The 17,616-nt window shown below is 40.8% G+C and overlaps 2 protein-coding genes across 5 annotated transcripts; one reads left to right on the top strand and one right to left on the bottom strand.

Annotated features, from left to right (window-relative positions):
• The first annotated feature begins 170 nt into the window (after positions 1 to 170).
• Positions 171 to 7,175, top strand: si:ch211-122f10.4 (cathepsin A-like). Its single transcript, XM_035153997.2, has 11 exons — positions 171 to 545; positions 1,144 to 1,255; positions 1,346 to 1,483; positions 1,572 to 1,730; positions 1,894 to 1,985; positions 3,925 to 4,009; positions 4,099 to 4,251; positions 4,328 to 4,473; positions 5,480 to 5,642; positions 5,729 to 5,818; positions 5,908 to 7,175. The coding sequence occupies exons 1-11, from the start codon at positions 376 to 378 to the stop codon at positions 5,989 to 5,991; spliced, it is 1,392 nt and encodes a 463-aa protein (XP_035009888.1). The 5' UTR covers positions 171 to 375; the 3' UTR covers positions 5,992 to 7,175.
• slc38a7 (solute carrier family 38 member 7) lies at positions 7,125 to 16,538 on the bottom strand. 4 transcript variants are annotated; one of them, XM_047339629.1, is made up of 13 exons: positions 16,364 to 16,538; positions 15,952 to 16,010; positions 14,305 to 14,796; positions 13,344 to 13,397; positions 12,545 to 12,689; positions 11,641 to 11,782; positions 11,452 to 11,550; positions 11,309 to 11,366; positions 11,082 to 11,196; positions 10,729 to 10,876; positions 9,740 to 9,939; positions 9,599 to 9,650; positions 7,125 to 9,064 (listed from the first exon to the last, which is right to left on the bottom strand). In XM_047339629.1, exons 3-13 carry the CDS (start codon positions 14,557 to 14,559, stop codon positions 8,962 to 8,964), a joined length of 1,371 nt encoding a protein of 456 aa, XP_047195585.1. In that variant the 5' UTR covers positions 14,560 to 14,796; positions 15,952 to 16,010; positions 16,364 to 16,538; the 3' UTR covers positions 7,125 to 8,961. The 4 variants fall into 4 exon arrangements, with proteins under 4 accessions (XP_047195585.1, XP_035009859.1, XP_035009850.1 ...); XM_035153968.1 differs by lacking the exon at positions 7,125 to 9,064 and adding an exon at positions 9,075 to 9,372; XM_035153959.1 differs by lacking the exon at positions 7,125 to 9,064 and adding an exon at positions 9,075 to 9,372 and having other exon boundaries at positions 16,401 to 16,483.
• Between the last annotated feature and the right edge of the window lie 1,078 nt (positions 16,539 to 17,616).

Raw genomic sequence — 17,616 nt, 5'->3', positions numbered from 1 at the left:
CCACTCGAGGGGAACGATGTCCCGCCTCTTCGCAACCTCTGATTGGGTTAGGATTGAGCCACTTACAGAAAGGGAGAGTGGTGATTGGTTAGGATCTGGGGGGAAATCTGGGTGTTTGTGTGTGTGTGTGTGTGTGTGTGTGTGTGTGTGTGTGTGTGTGTGTGCGTGTTTGTGTGCGCGCGCGGACTGTATATAACGCAGTGCGGACTCAGACGCTGGTCACGTGACCCTCAGCAGCAATCATATGACCTGCACGCGGAGCTGTGGAGCAGGACAGAGGAGGAAGTTGAGTCTCTGGTTTTGAAACCGTCTTCTCTCGTGAACACACTCGGGCTGTTTCCGTCTCCGTCGTCAGCGGCTGTGTTCGGCTCGCTGATGTTGTCCTGCGGGCTGCTGCTGTGTTTGCTCGCCGTGCTGCAGCTCGGCTCCTGGGCTCAGTACGCCCCGGACGAGGTGACACAACTGCCGGGTATGATGTTCAAGCCCAACTACCGGCAGTGGTCCGGGTACCTGCGAGTAGGACCGGGGAGGTTTTTCCATTACTGGTAAGAAACTGTGGTGGAAGCGTGGAAAGCAGATGCGTGAATGTTTGTCCTCACACCTACTGGGCATCTCTCTTCGTGTCTACGCACCTGGAGAGGGAGGTCGCTGCAGCACAACAGCTTCCTGCACTTTAGTATAAGTACTTGTAAGCAACATGTCCGTCAGGCATCAACAGTTCTGCAGTGAAACTTCCCCTCTGACAAACTGTAATAATTAATAACCTCACCACCTATGTGCCCCTGGCCCGCAGAGTCCTTTGAAACGCTCCTGAGGATGTGAACTATAGCAGTGAAGTGACCTGGGCTGTTATCCAACAGCAACACACACGAGGATTTAATTTCTTTGACAAAAACATTCACCTTGTAGCATAATGTCACTACGAAAAATTGTGAATCCTTGCACACATATTTGGAGTGTCATAAGTTATTTTAGAAAAGGCTAACGTTGTTTTGTTTAATGTGGTGTGAAGGTGTACAGATGTCGGTCCATTCGGTTAAAAAGATAGAAACTCTCATATGTGCAAAAGTTGGGAAGCAAACTTGAGTATTGACCTGTATGGTGCAGTTCGGCCTCTCTGACCGTGGTCCTGATCCCCTGCAGGTTCGTGACCTCTCAGAGGGACCCGCTCAACGACCCTCTGGTGCTCTGGCTGAATGGAGGCCCAGGCTGCAGCTCGCTGGATGGATTGCTGTCAGAGAATGGACCGTTCCATGTGAGCATGCTCACTGTGTGCATACGTTTATACCTGTGCACTGAATGTAACGTCAATCTGAGTCGGCACTGTTGAATTTGAACTTTTCAGGTGAACGATAACGGGGCCACACTGTATGAGAACAAATTCAGCTGGAACAAGATCGCCAACGTGCTGTATCTGGAATCTCCAGCAGGGGTGGGATACTCCTACTCTGATGACCACAACTACACAACCAATGACAACCAGGTGAGTTCTGTTAATTGTAGGAGATTTAAAAAGCAAAGAAAACTATCAGAACAAACTGGATAAGAAATAATTTCATATGTTCTCTTAGGTTGCTGCTGACAACTATGCAGCGCTGCAGGGTTTCTTTACCAAGTTCCCAAATTTCACTCGAAATGACTTCTTCATCTTTGGAGAAAGTTACGGTGGAGTCTATGCCCCAACCCTCAGCCTGCTCGTGGCTACAGGACCTGCCCGGATCAACTTCAAGGTGAGTCTGTTTGTTTTGTATCACCAGCATGATCAGCTGCTCTCTGTCAGTACTGCTTCCACAATACAGTCTGATGATGGAAACTCTGCCCTTCAGAGGAACTAAGCCAGGTTTACTTTCAGTTGGATAAATCTGTTCTCTTTGAACAATGACTTGTTTTCAGGGCTTCGCAGTGGGAAACGGAATCAGCAGCTTTGCTCTCAATGACCAAACTTTGATCTACTTTGGTTACTACCACGGCCTCTTTGGAGACGAGTAAGTGGCACATTGTAGAGGAAGCTTGTTTCCTTTTTACTACGAGGAATACTATACAAATATTAAAGCCTTGTTTCTGTGCTTGATGTTTAATTTTGGATAAAATAGCTGTGATCAGAACTAGGGTTGCAGAATTCCGGGAATATTCAAAGTTGGAAACTTTCCATGGGAATAAACTGGAAACTTTGGGGTAATTTATACTAACTGTATTTACCTTGTCATATACAGACATAAATATAAACATTTTGTTTTGTCATAAGCAGACATGCGTGCAAACATTTCTAATACAAATTTTAAAAATGACATTTTTCACTTAATCCATTTGTGAGTAGAACTCTACTGTCTCTATGTGGATCTCAGGATAGAACCCGGTCAGCGAAAACTTATCAACCTGCAGGAACGATGGACTTAAATATGAAAATCTGACCTCAGCAGTTTCCTCTATGTGACAGTATGTTGGAGATGAGTATTGGTGGTTTCTGAATATATTTTTAATTTAGAGGAAATGGATGTGAAGTGCAAAGGGGAAGTTAATGGGAAGTAGTTCACAGGTGTTAAATGTCTCCTGTGGCTCAGCGGAGGAGAAAGCGATGCTGATGACGTCATCAACCCTGATCTTGGTTGTTTTAACCAAGATCATGCTGCAAGATCTAGAATTGCTAACGTTAGCCACTTGCCAGCAAGACAATTTTGTTCCTGTGGACTATAAATACAGTCACCTGTTTGCGTTGTCAATTAATAATGGATACTGCGTGCTTTCTCGGACAAGAGGACTTCGGACTTTCATTTGACGCATTTGATCATGTCGGGTTGAGAGAAAAATAAAACAATCCATTAATTCTGTCAATTTGGTTTACAATAGCTAGCTACATCCTTTTCAAAGAAACACAGCGTGTGCTACATTCCATACATCTTTAAAATAGAGTTTTGAATGACGTTTTTATTGCTCAGCCTTTAATTTGCGGTAATTACTTTTATTTTTGATAAGTAGCCCAACTCGCGCTTTTTTGATGGACCCCAACAGCCGCGAGTAATCAAGGTGATGGTGTACTTTTGTGTGGACATGCATGCATCCTACTCTCACTGCTGTAAAAAGTTAGCCTACTGTATACAAATAAACTTGGTATTAACATGGCTTCAGTGTAACAAGTAATCAATATGCTAGGTAATGACAAAGACGTTCAAAAACAACAAAGTCATAGGTTTACGTTTCTGGCAGACAATGTTCCCAACTAGCTGCATCCAGGTTCCAGCTGAGCTAGGCTTGCCTAGTCTTGTTTTCAACTACATTTAAGTTACCTGTTATAAGCTAACATTTGCAAAAAAGTGTCCAAATTCCCGCGCTTAACTTCCCATGGAAAGTTTCCGGAAATTTACTGGAAATTTTCCACCCCTTTGCAACCCTAATCAGAACATGGGAGATATGAGGTATCAGAGGAAATGAAATGTGGGTCATTGTTAAGTCTAATGTAATCTATGTGGCTTTTGACAGTAAATTACATCTATATGTAAAATGGAGACTGGGTGTTATATGAAGATCAGTTCTCTGCTACAACAGCTTGTTTTTCTTGATCAACATATTATTAGAATTTCTGAATTGTTTTTTTACTATACATACATTTTAAGAGGGCTTTGACAGTTGAGGTCATTTCAGACCTCCTGAATTCTCTGAGGGGCTGATTGGGAGAATGCAAATGTAGCTCCAGACATTCTCCACATTTTTGTATCTTGGTTTTTATGTGTACCACTAATGGTCAAGAAACTAAAGCAGGAATACAGTATAGATGGCACAATACCGTGTATGTTTAGTTTGTGTTTATAAGGCAGTGTGAGTGTCAAATTTTAGATCAAGGTAAATGGGTTAAAATACATGAAGTTGTAAGCTGCAGATTAGTGGATGCAGAGATTTCTAATTTTAAAGTTTTTATTGTCTGTGCAGTTTGTGGCGGGATCTGAACAAAAACTGCTGTGAGAAGGGGACTTGTAACTTTCACAACTCCACATTGGAATCCTGCAAGGAGCTGGTAACATGTGCACTATTTCTACTGGTGTCTAACTTGGATTTTCTAGTGTCGCTCTTTTCAAATTTCACTTCTTCCTCGTCTCCCTTCAGGTGATGGAGGCCTTCGATATCGTGTATAACAGTGGACTGAATGAATACGCCCTCTACTTGGACTGTGAGGGTCCCAATAGATTCCACAGAGGCTATGAGAGGAGCATGATTCATCTGTTTAGGAACTACAGGAAACCTCTGCAGAGACACAAGGTGAGCGTTTTACCCTTTCACCTCTGCTTAACGTTCTGATTGTCTTGTGTTATTGTTAAACTTAGTTTTAATGTAGTTTTCAGACAGAGTGACTTCCTCCGTGTCCCTGGGTGAAGTTCCTCCCTGCATAAATAGCACAGCACAGATGAACTGGCTGAACAGGGGCGACGTGAAGAAGGCTCTACACATTCCTGATGTACTGCCACCATGGGACATCTGCAGGTATGTTGCAGTGAAATGATTATAATTAAATCGGCTTCATCTTAAGTCCCTCTTGTAGTCTGTGGACAAATCATGAATTCAGTTACAGGTAACTGATTCCTCTGGCTGTGTCCTGCTTGTATCACAACAAATTACATCAGATCTCCTCTTACCACCTTTTATAAATCCAGAAACCTTTGTTCGGTCATCTGATTGTAAATTTGGCATCTGTTTGACCGGTTTTAAACTGTATTGCAGTGTTTTCGAGACTTGTATACATTTTGAGTCAATACTTGTGGCACCTGAGCCATTAAAACACTTCATTAACACACGTAAAGCAAATTTGAAATGCAAAATATGTTGGTGAAAAGATAAAAAGGAAAATGAGTTCATGGCAGCTAAACAATATTTCAATTTCCAATAAACCTGTCAAACTACATCTTCATATACAGTCTGGTGTGTATATATAGACTGTATATGAAGATGGACAACACGACTGCGTTCCAAAATTGAAGCCAAAGTGTCTTGATCGCCACCTATTGGCCGACTGCAGTACAGGTCATAAACCCATGTAAGTGGATGGGACATGGACCAAACTAAAGATAACATTATAAAGTCAATGTACACCCTTTTTTCTGTTTATGATAGGTTGGGTTTTAATTCGTAAATTTGATGCTATAAAAACAGGGTGAAATGTCATGATTGACAGTTGAGACTGACTCATGATTGGTCGATCCCATGTATCATGGGACTCAACTAACCCGGCTCCATCCCCTGATTGCTCCCAAGAGGACTCTGGCTCCAAATGCATAAGATGGCAACATTTGTATTCCGGATATTTTGAATTCATTTCAGGGTAGTGGGAGGAGTTGGACATGAATGTACACTCTACATCAGCCCTCCTGGTTTTGAACACAGTGAAAGATCAATTTCAGCTTGTTACAGTCTGGACTTTCTATTGACAGTCATCTGTAGCCGTCCTGTGTATGTGCAGTCAGGATGGATGATGATGAACACTTCTTTACAGTGATGATGTTGGAGAGAATTACACCAACCAGTACCCAACAATGAAGGAGGTGTATCTGAAGCTGGTGTCTCTGGGCCTGCGGGCGCTCGTCTACAACGGAGACACTGACATGGCCTGTAACTTCCTGGGAGACCAGTGGTTTGTGGAGGATCTCGGCATAAAGGTTAATTCAAGGAAATGTTCTAAAACATGTATATTTAAGGCTTTTCCATCCAGAACCACAACCAGATACACTTCTTCTGTTCTCAGGCGACCACAAAGTACCAGCACTGGATTCATGAGGACCAGATTGCAGGATTCTACCAACAGTTTGGAAACATAACCTTCCTCACAGTCAAGGTAACCCACCAGTGTGGTGTTGAGTGTCTGCCAGGGAAGCACTGTGATGTGGTGCCATCATTGTGAAATACTGTTGTCCTGTGTTTCAGGGTGCCGGCCACATGGTTCCTCAGTGGGCTCCAGGTCCAGCTCTTCACATGTTCCAGTCCTTCCTAACCAATGGATCCTACTGAGACTGTATATGTTCACCTGTAGTCTGCTTCAGATAAACTGAACCCTGAGATGGGCAGTGTGTTTTTCTGTTGTTCCAGAATAACTGATCTGCGTTAGTTCCATCAATATATATTTACTCTGTTTAGTGTGAGCCTGGTGAATGGGGATTAAAAAACCATCATCAGTGGAGCTCTGACATTGTGATTTCAATGAGGTTAATTGGGGGGGGGGGAATAAAAGAGCAGAGCTGAGCTGCAAAGGCTAATGTGTGGCAATGTACATTTTGTCTTTAAACACACAGCAGCCTGTGTTGTAGAAAAGAGTCGGTTAACACGGTTATATTGTATTTGGCCTAGTCCACGTAATTCAACTGCATTATTTAGCAGATTGTAATTTCCTTAATGGTTTATAAACTGTAGGATTAAATGTTTGAAACTATTTATTCAAATGTAATATGGCAGCACAAGATTAAAATGTAGATCAGTTATATAGATCTGACTGTAACCTCAGTCTGACAGACCCATGGTTTCAGTGATTTACATTCAAACTGACTGTGAATCTTCAGATGTTTATTTTGCATTTAAATATCTTGCACAACTGGGTAACAAACATTGTCCAGAAGGGATTCAAATCTTTCCCCAAAAATAAACCTCTGCAAATTAATGAGCTCTGATATCAGCTGTTTACTGAGGGGATGGAGCACATTATCAAACTGCTCTTCTAAGCCCAGCAGGGGGCAACAGAGAGAAACTGTTGAATAAAGGTCCAGAGAAAGTTGCTGCTGTAACTGACTCGGGGGTTTAAATGATTAGTTTCTGAAACAAGTCTCATCTCGGGGTTCAAGAATATTTCAACTAAACCTGTTTTGCACTATCACTTTTTACATGGTTGATCTCAGGAAAGATGATTAACAGGGAAAATTATTTTTGGGACGTTTATCACTTTAATTTTTCATGCAGTTTAAGCTTTTGTATGCCTTACCATTTGTGCGGTTGATTCTTCTGTGCATCACTTTGGATTTTGAGATGATTCAATTGGGAAAATTGAGCTTTGGGGATATTCACATCTTCAGGATGGCTACAGTATTGATATTTTCAACAAATGTAGCTGAAGTGATTTAAAGGAGATAAATGGAATGGAACCAGTCTGGGTAAACGCTGTAACTTTTTATTTGTCTTTTTATTAAATGTTATTTTTGAACACATGGATTGTCAGATTCATTCACATGCTTTGAATGGAATTTATTGGAGCATCATAAGTAGGTTCTTAAAATATTTTCCTAATACTGACATATTTGCAGAGTCGTAGTTCTGTGTAAGACAGCAGGGACACATGATTTGATTAATACAAAGCCTCAGAAAAGAGTTGAACATTTTACCAGCCTGAAAATCAATGACAAATTGGAAATTCACCAAAAGAGTAAGAAAGAAAACAAATCTCAAATGGTTGAAAACTATTTAAAACCTTAAAAGAAATTGTAATAAAACAGACGCTATGAACAGTGTCGGGTCCCACACAGCATTAATGTTTACACTGCAGCTTCTTTCCCTCTATAAATAAGTTGTATTAATCCACCAGGACCCAAACAAAGAAATCCCTTTTACCATTTGCCCCTCATCTAAAAAGGTAAAACACCTTATTGCTGAGTTGACTGAAACCTGGTAAAAACAAGGCTCAGTCTTACATTATGGATCAAACAGAATTCCTGAAGTTAATGAAATAAATGTAAAACCAGGATTAGTCAGTTTAGCTTTGATTGTTCAGGTTAAATATACTTATAATTCATTTGCAACTTGATTGAAACAGTAATTTCATGAAATAATTTACTACATCTTACCAGATAACATTGTTAGTGTTGAATAGATGAGGAGCATCAAACAACATAAAGTTCACACTTTGGTTTTAGCAAAAAAAAAAAAATCATTCTTGAGCGATGTTATACCTCCTGCTCAACATTCAACTACGTGTCTTCTCCTGAACTCTGTCAGTTGCAGCGTGTACAAGTGCCGACTGAAACCCGTCGGTTACGGAGTCATTTAAAAACCCTGCTCTATCAGGAACCTGCACCCTGAAGAGACTTGAGATTTCACATCCCGTCGGAAGACGTGCTGCTCGTCTTGCTCACCCTGCAGATCTGTGCAAAGTGGATGGCCCCATGTGCTTTTCAGCCTGTTTGACACTTTGCTGTTTCACACATTGTAACCAACCCGGTTTTTGAGGCCTGTTTGGCTTCATGATCGCAGCTTTGTACAAACTTAACCAACATGATTTAACCTCATAGCTAATTATGAAACCAAGAAAAATGACTCCCTGCATCTATTCTAAAGTGTAATACATGTAGTATAAAAACCTGAAAACTGGAAGTAAACAAATCAATCAGCCCTGCAGTTAACACAACACTCAATAACCATGTTGTGTCCTAGTGTGTGCAAACCCATCACTCGGTTCAATTTGTCATTGGAAAAAGAGACAAACGTCTTGAGAAGTGGGTCAATTATCAGCAGAGACAAAGTGTAGACGTGGGAACCAGCGCCTGTCAATTCTCAATGATAAGAAAGATACGATTTAGAGTTACAATACAAAAACAATGTTATCTAAAGAAAAAAAAAAAGAAAATCTATACAAATTCCTCCAGCTCTTGTAAACAGGAATGTGTCACCCATGCAGGCTCCAGAGCCGAGGAAAGCCTGTGGAATGACTACACCATTTCACTGCAACTTAAAAGCACCATAAAAAGAATAAAACATGCAATTTAAATAAAAGAGAAATTAAAAAGGCAAAGTGTCTGAAGTCACTCGGCATTGTATGGTGTGTTCGACTGCTCCCTGACTGAGCGCAGAGCTCTGTGTGGCGCAGGGATGTCACATGCTGCAGTGGTATTGATTTTGTTTAAATGAGTGTTATGAGATGCTTCTCCGTCTTATCCAGTTGGTCATATTAGCAGCACAGGACTAATCACTCCCCTCATTCAACGACGAAGAACACTCCTCTTAGCTGACGACGTCTTGATAGATGGAGTTGGTTGTGGTGAGGCCAAAGATGAAGGTGCCAATTACAACCATGACAACACCAAAGATGACTAATCCATGCCAGCTGTAAAAAAAAAAAACGAGGTCATTAGTGTCTGAGAACCTGAATTCAACATTTTTATTTCCGACACTGAAACAGATGGACAAAGTTAAAGAAACCACAAATAAATATATAAAAAGCTTTGATAAACCAAATATGAAAATATAAAGTCATAGCAAATAGCTCTCTCCAGGTTGTGGGTGAGTTGCTGCCCCACGTGAAAGTGTTTAAGCATGTCAGGGTCTTGTTCACAGAGTGAGGGGGAAGATGAAGTCAGTGTGGGTCGGTGCAGCAGTATGCAGGCGTTGTACTGGACCGTGGTGGAGAGGGAGCTAAGCCGCAAGGCAAAGATGTTGATTTACCGATCAACCTATGTTCCAACACTCACGTATGGTTATGAGCCTTGGGTAGTGAGCGAAAGAACAAAAAGAGTGAATAAACTACAGCGACACACATCCTCACTACTCATGTGTAGCTACAGTGCAGCACCCAGCCATGTATGTGAGCATGGAGACATTTTGATTTAACCGACTCATACATGAATAAGCAGCCTCTCACCTGGCAGTGCGGCGGTCTGTCTCTGATAGTTTGGCTTGCATCAAACACAAACCTGCCAAGTACAAGAGACGTCGCATAAAGATATTGACCTTTAAATGCAGAAACGAGAAACAGCAGCAAACTCATTGAGGGCAGTTTTACCCGGAAAGACGAAGATAAAACAGGCTGCCAGTCCTCCAATCAGAGAGATCACCCGACCAATATCTGGGATGAAGAGGGCGAGGACGAGGGTGATGACGAACCACACCAGGGTCTGCAGGATCCTCCTCTTCTGCTCGCGTCGCACGCACACTTCCACCTGCTCGCCTTGGAAACGCAGCCAAAGCCCTTCGATAACGGCCCTGGAGCCACACGATCACACACGAGAGCAGTGCGGATAGGTTTCATAAAGAACATTGATAAATCATAAAACTTCTCTGTATCACTGAAGAGGAATGCAACAAATTACTGTTTTAAATCAACAATACAGTTTCTGAAAACTTTACTGAAGATATTGACTCAACACCAGAGCTTTTTTTTCTCCCCACTTTTTAAAATGATAAAACTGTAGATCCTCCTGAATGTAACTGTATCATTTGTGAGGTAACAAGATGCTGTAAATACATATTGTTCCTGGACTGTAAATAACGTCATACATTAGAATGTTTTATATTTTTGACATATTTAATGTAGATCATTGGACACATCTAGTCGATTCTCTATACATTTATTAGGTGCAGTATCTACACTGAAAATTATTCAGTGATCCAGAGCATCAGTACAGTGATCAATCATCATGGCAGATTCAGTAGATGATATTAGCTGAGCTCAGATATTCGAGTATCTGTGTTTATGTTGACAATAAGTTAATGTTACCGTGTGGGAGGCTTATCCCAAACATTTGGTTCATGTGGAGCTAATGACATTTTTACTAGTCTGCTCAGCTTTTATGAATTAAGATTGTGTTTTCTGAAACAGTTTTGAGAGCAGAGCAGATTTTTATTCCTCATGAAAACAGAACATAATCTTATTAATTCAGAAAAACAAGGCAGCGAATGCAATATGCTTCCGTACAGTTGATACATCAGTCAGGGAAGAACTCCCCCGACCCACTGCTGCTTATAGCAGCTATAGTTTGTACTGTATCTTACCTGCCACAGAAGTGTAGAATGGGATAGGATGTGATCACACAGATAACAATAAAACCTCTTGCAATGGCCACAGCAATATCATCAGGAGGATACGACATCAACACATCCTGACTGACATTGGAGCCAAACGTCAGGAAGCCACAGACGCCTGATCAAACACAAAGAGCTAACTTCAGTATTGACAGCAGATCACGAGACACATGCTGCTACACAATGCATAATGTTTTATACATCTGATCCCAAGAACCAATAGAGGAGAAACGTTCTGCAGCCTGTTACAAAGTTCATAGACATTTTAATGAGTGCACATTGTGTTTTAAGTAAACACATTAACCGTCCAACCGACACAGTACCTGTTCCTGTGTAAACAAAGAGGCAGATTATCATGCCGAGTGTGACCACAAGTCCCCAAGGTTTGAGATCCTTCTTGCTCATGCTGTTGAACACCGGCACACAGCTGACATGGCACTGCAGAGAGGTCAGCAGGAAGAGCATACGACAAAAATAATCCATCAATATCATAATCCAATATTAAGAAAGGTGTAATTATATGATCTCAGATTAAACCAAATGAGATTACCTGGAAACCAAAGCATATGGTGGGCATTGCATTGAAAACCGCTGTCCAGGAGGCAGCGCTGTAACAAACAATGATTTAGCAAAGCGACAAGGTTTGTGTGTGAAAGAGTCGACGGACAAAGATCAAATGAGTGTCGGACTCACCTGGTGGGAACATATCCCGGAGTCACCTCTTTATCTGGCCAGATGTACTTTATAATGACCACAATGGTAACATACCATGTTCCCATCACACTCAGTGCACTGCAAAGAAGAACAAATCAGATAAAACCTAAAGAGTCAAGAAAACATGAACTGATTTTCATCCTCAGTGAGAAATCAAGCGGAGTGTACCTGGCGTATTTCTGAAATCCAATCTCTTTGGGAATGGAGAGAGGAAGAATAACCAAGACTGCAGTGACAACAATGGTGAATTTGCGGTCAGTGTACCAGAAGCCACCAGTGTTGTCTGCGTCATGAGCCACAACTGCTATCACTGCAAAGCAGAAACAGGAATTTACAAAAACCTTTGAGAAGGACCGACTGTTATGACTTTGTGTTTGAGAGTCAGAAGGGGTAGACTGACAATTTCCTTTTGAGCACATTTTCTCCTGTTTTTGTTTATTAGGAAGTTAAGTTATTGTAATTACATTTTTGGATATCTGGATTTTTTATATCGATATATTGATTATATTATTTTGGCCTTTGTCGACGTTGAAGCTAAAGGACTGCTCTGGATTTATATTGAGCATTTTCTGACATTGGTTGATATTTAAGAATTGTTCCCTGTGAGCGACTTGGGGAATATGAGGAGGGAGGCTGTACGCTGGAGAAAAGTTAAGAGAGTGCCACAGTTGGAATTATCAAACTGCTGTAGACACGGCAGAGATTTGCTTAATTGAAGTCACAGCAACTTCATTCAGTCATGTCAAAAGACAGACAGGAAGAGGTGGAAGGTCACCGTCTATTTGCAGAAGCAGCCTGGAGTAGGATTTCTACACAGTCAGCATCTCAGTGCAAGGAAATGCAAGAGTGGATCACATGAGCGACACATTTACTGAGCGAAAACGCTGAGTGGTGTTGTTCTTGATGCTCTTTGCTCTCTTCAATGATGCCACTGCCTTTTGTAAAAAGCTAATCAACACTACTACGACCAGACGTCTCCCTTTGATAAATAAATGTCAGGCAAATGTAGGTGAAAGAACAATCAGCACTAAATAAAGCCGAGGGTGGCTGGCAGGTGAATGGCGATACTTACAGCGATCCAGCTGGTCCCCTATGACAATAAAGAAAGCGATGCAAGTGCCGAAGGTGTAGATGGCGATGGCCACCTCACATACGACTCCTGTGACTTTCCCACACGTGGCTCGAACAACCTCCTGATAGGTGCCTTCATTACTGACCTGGAGAAACCAAACAGATAGAATTGGGTTAAACTAAAACCAAGAGGTTTTAAGTCAAATATGACTTTCACATTAGAGCCTGAGTGATACATTAACTGGCTGGAAAAAATATCAGCAGTTATTAGACATTCCCAGTCATCGTTCGTTTGGCAATATGCATAGATTAGAAAAACTTATTTTAGGGTATTAATGTTATATTTCATGAATAATTACCTGACCAGTGCAGTTTCTGTGTACATATTTCAACACACTTTTTTTTCCCCCAATTGAAACAATCACGTAAAAGTGACAACTGATCAAAAGTTGAAGAAATTCCCTTAAGCGGTCTTGAGATATCACATTCAAGAGGCCAAAGACAATGTTTTTGAAGCCACTGTGACCTTGATGAAAGTGTAAAATGTGCTGACTCAATCCACAGTGTTTTAACATCTAAGCATAAGTCCGAGGCAAACAGGAAGTGAAAGTCTGATCATTTGTGCAACGCTCTACTATTTAATGAACAACCAGACAAGAAAAATGTGCATAAACTGCTCTGATAATTCCAGCACTTATGAAGGATAAATAATGACATCAGAGAATGTAGATGTTGGAGGAAAGTAAAAGAGCAAAAGGTTGAAACAGTGAGAGATAAAGAATGTTGAGGAAGTCACAGACCTTGGAACAGTAGCCGAGAATCACCAGTCCAGTGATAATGAAGATCAGCATAAACTGAAAGAGAGAAACAGGAAGCATCATGTTATAGATCACATTTCAATGTCTATCAGTAGCTTCGTTGCTCACTAAACAAACACAGACAGTCGGAATGTGTTCAATCACTGCAATCACTGCAGACTAATGTAAATACTGTGTCTGTCTGTGCTGAAGCCAGGTTTAGTTGAAGTTATTTACAAATCAGGCAGAAACTTTAGTAATTTATCAGGCGAAACAATGTTTTTTCCACTGGTTTGAAGTAGTTGAAATATAAATCAGCCTGATAAAAGGTTGGTGGGTTTATGTTTCGCAGCCTAAAACGAAGGAGGATTCTTTTTCTACAAAGCTTTGATTGGACATTATTGCCCAGAGTTGTTTCCTTCTCGCTGTTGAACTGAAGTGTGTTTTGGCTCCAGGGCCGACTTTAATTTAAGACACTACTTCAAGTTAATTGGGAAGATATTCCTCAAGGAAAATTATAATCAGATGAATTAAAAATGAATTTTTGGGGGGTTGCAACCGAATTTGTGATATTAAAACTAGGGGTGGGCAATAAAACAGTATCAAAAACAAATCACAATAATTTTCATCAAAAGCAACACAACAAAATCTGAAATATTGATACAATGCTTATGCATTGTGTAAACAGGTAGAAAAGGTTTAAACACATTAACTGATCCACCTCAGTTTGTAAAATGTTTAGCTGTTTACAACGATTGTCATTCTCTGCTCAGAGTTTAAAACCACAACCTTCATTCAGGAGCAAACATCTGTCTTAAAACCTAAAAGGAAATAATATGACATTTATCGATAACGCCTGAATATAACTTTGGCCACATCATTCAGCCAAATTAGAGCAAAGGCTTAGAGCGGAGAACACGTGCTTCATTCAACAGGGAACAGGAGTCGTGCGATCTCCTCTCACCATTTGAAGCATCACTCCTGCAGTTACTCCTCCAGCCATATTGAAAGCTGCGGGGAAGTTGAGCAGACCCGCCCCCAGCGCCGCATTCACCACAATGAAGACTGCTGCCAGAGACGACACCCCACTACTCCCCCTCCTGTCCGTCTCAAGGTGCTGCACGGAGTCCACGCTGGGGCTCTGCAGGAGCCACGCCCGTTCTCCAGAGTCGCTGCTCCCAATGCCACCCCAGTCCTCCATGTCAGCGTTGATCGCCATGACTTGATGGGCTGCGGCTCGGCGTGTGAAGCCTCACTAAAACCTGAAGATCAGTTTTCAACTGTCTGAATCCAAGGGGAAGTGAAGTGGATCAGAACGTCTGAGTGAAGGGACGAATGATCCCTCGTGTGCAGATGGAATATTTTTTGTCCAGCCACTTTAGATCCACAACTTTCAGGAGCAGCTGATGTTTCTCAATTATCACCAGTGTGATGGTGGAGCCACTCAGTGCTCGACCTGTACAGAAACATAGTTTGCATATTCTAGACACATGCACTGGAAAATAACAACTGAAGACGTTTTCTTATCAACAAAGTATGTAAATTACTGTAAATGAGCAGTTGGACTTCATGTGTAAATGAATATAAAAGAGGCAGATTCACAGATACTGTTTTCCTGAAAGAGATGCTCACTCACAGGATGACATACATTTTTTAATTGAAACTATGATTTCTTGATAAAGAAATAATTAGAAAATTATCTTCAGTCACTTTTTTAACATGTTGAGGTCCAGTATCCTTGTCTAATGTGTTAGTCAGTTAACCCACATGTGAACATATAGCAGGTTGCCAGGCTAGCAGGTTTTGATCATCTGTGGCTCTTTAGAGCAAAGTTTGGATTAGCCAGTAGAATTATTTCTATTACACCACGATGCATCTCTAAAGCATAAAAACTAAAAACACAGTGACAGTTGGATTAACAATACTGTAGCGACACTATCCTGTATCTTATCATCCTTAAACTGGCTTCCCATCAACGTCGGATTTAATTTTACGATACTTGATTCCACATACGGAGCACTGCATGGTCAGGCTCCTGCTTACATCACTGACATGCTCCATACGTACAGCAATCCCAAGTAGGTCATCTAAATAGGGTTAACAGAAATCTCTGACCAGGGCTAAGTGGTCGTCTCACGAACCAGATTAAAAATTAAGGGGGTAGTTCTTACAATGTTGTGGCCCTAACTTTATGGAAAACTCTTTCTATAGATTTACACTCTACACTACACTACTTAAAAAAGTTGAAATCCACAACTGAAAATGTATTTTCTCACCATGTGGATTGTAGAGTTTGAATCCATGCGTTTTTACTGCCTCCCTGTCGCATGCAGTCATTCATTGCATACATTTATCAGGTATTTCTACTTTCTGGTGTTTTTGTGACTTTGGCCACTGTATTAAATACGACATTAATTACTCAGCTAGAGGTTACTTCCTGTTTAAATCCACAGTCGTGTTTGCTCGTGGTGGGAACTGTTGGGGTTCTCTATAATTTAGTAAAGTCTCAATGTCACTATGTAAAGCACCTTGAGATAATATATCTCGTGATTTGGCTCTATACAAATAAAACTGAATTGAGTTCATTTTTGAGTCATTCTTATGAGCGTACCTTTATCCTTGCAAATCCATGATGCCTGACTCTCATACAGCCCGGTGCACACCAGGGATCTGTAACAGAGACACACACATTCATTTACTCTTCCTGAAACACAAATATATATACAAGCGTTTCAATCAAGCTGGATAGCCAATACAGATATTAATACTAATATAGATACATGTTTCTCCTTTTAAAAACACTGTTCTTGGTGCCAGCAGACATACAAATAAAACAATAAATCCAGCTCGGTCGATACGGAGAGTGTGACCTGTGTGTGCTGATGTGACCTCAACCATCAGCTGCTGACATAAACACACCGGCGTTCAGTGAGACTCCATGTTTGACTTCTCATTAACGTGACAATAACTTGTGTTGTCCTCTGCTCACCTGCAGTAGCAAACAGTTAGCAATCACCACACACCTTTACGGACACACAACACACGTGTGGACGTCTCTACCTCGGTTACTTCCGCTGTGTCCTCGTCGCCGCTCGGAGGATAACGTGTAGAAAACGAAGGCAGCAGCTTTAATGTTTTCAGTCAGAGAATGACTGAGCAGCTCCGAATCACAGCAGCTGGGTGAAAACAGCAGAGACACGTGACACTCCGTCATGTGACTGAGCAGCTGGGCGCGCCCGTGTCCGAGTGGAATTGTGGGTAGCGTAGTTCTCTGTGTTTAGAGGGGCCTCCTCCTCCTGAGCCGAGTACCAGCGCCACTGTTTCCAAATACTGCATTACGAATAAAAAACAACACTAAAGTAAAAGTGTGTAACTATAAACAAGAGTGTATTAAAAATCTAAAGATAAAATGTACTCAATCCAGAAAATTGAATGCTTTCAATGTTTAAGTTTTACACATCCTTGATGCACCATTTTGTAAGAAGTTTTTCACTGTTTTTCTTTACAATTTATTTATTATTAATGATGATAATGATGAATGATTATTCCCCAATTAATCAATTGGTTGTTTGTCTTGTAAAAAGTCCGAAAATAGCAAGAAACGCCATCCCAGTTACCCAGAGCCCAAAGTGACACCTTCACAATGTTTTATTGTCAGTCCCAACCTGTTATTCAAAAAAAATTATAGAAATTTATATAATTTAAAGAAATTATAACAAACCTTCATATTTTTGATGCTGGCACTATGAAACTTATTAAGATGACCAGAACAGTTGCCTATTCATTTTCTGTTAGTTGGCTAATGGTTTCAGCTTTACTTTATATATTGTTGGATATAAAGTATAATTTTTATGACCGTTGTCTTACTTTTTCAAGTAACTGAAAAGTCATGGAGAGTAAAATTAAAAGCTGACATGAGGAACAAACACTCAAGATAATACATGTACTTAAAATTTGTACTGAAGCTCTTCAGAAAATGCACTTTGTCACTTTCCACAACTGTTTACTTTATAGGGGGATTTTGATATAATTAGTCCACTAAATACAAACTTGGTGCTGCACTGAAACAAGTGAAATTCAGTTATCGGTTTCAAAATCGGAAGGCTCACAGCTGAGTCCTACTTGAAAGGAAACTGAACAATATATACTCTCACAAAACCTCTAAGTCATTGATTACCAGCTGAAACAAAACTATCAATGATTATAGGTATTTAAGATAAGCATTATGACATTATCCTGATGAATCAGAATAAACAAGATGCAGGCACGTATGCAT

Source organism: Hippoglossus stenolepis, chromosome 1 (genome assembly GCF_022539355.2).
Source record: "Hippoglossus stenolepis isolate QCI-W04-F060 chromosome 1, HSTE1.2, whole genome shotgun sequence".
NCBI lineage: Eukaryota > Metazoa > Chordata > Actinopteri > Pleuronectiformes > Pleuronectidae > Hippoglossus > Hippoglossus stenolepis.
The sequence above is the reverse complement of the archived record's forward strand: the minus strand, read 5'-3'. Positions and strand labels throughout refer to the sequence as shown.

Excerpts from the sequence above, each read along its gene's own strand:
- si:ch211-122f10.4 (XM_035153997.2), top strand. The coding sequence starts at position 376 with ATGTTGTCCTGCGGGCTGCTGCTGTGTTTGCTCGCCGTGCTGCAGCTC. Across the intron at positions 1,256-1,345 it reads CAGAGAATGGACCGTTCCAT|GTGAACGATAACGGGGCCAC; the intron begins GTGAGCATGCTC and ends TGAACTTTTCAG. Across the intron at positions 1,986-3,924 it reads CACGGCCTCTTTGGAGACGA|TTTGTGGCGGGATCTGAACA; the intron begins GTAAGTGGCACA and ends TTGTCTGTGCAG.
- slc38a7 (XM_035153968.1), bottom strand. The coding sequence starts at position 14,559 with ATGGCGATCAACGCTGACATGGAGGACTGGGGTGGCATTGGGAGCAGC. Across the intron at positions 13,398-14,304 it reads CAGGAGTGATGCTTCAAATG|TTTATGCTGATCTTCATTAT; the intron begins GTGAGAGGAGAT and ends TCTCTCTTTCAG. Across the intron at positions 11,197-11,308 it reads CCATATGCTTTGGTTTCCAG|TGCCATGTCAGCTGTGTGCC; the intron begins GTAATCTCATTT and ends ACCTCTCTGCAG.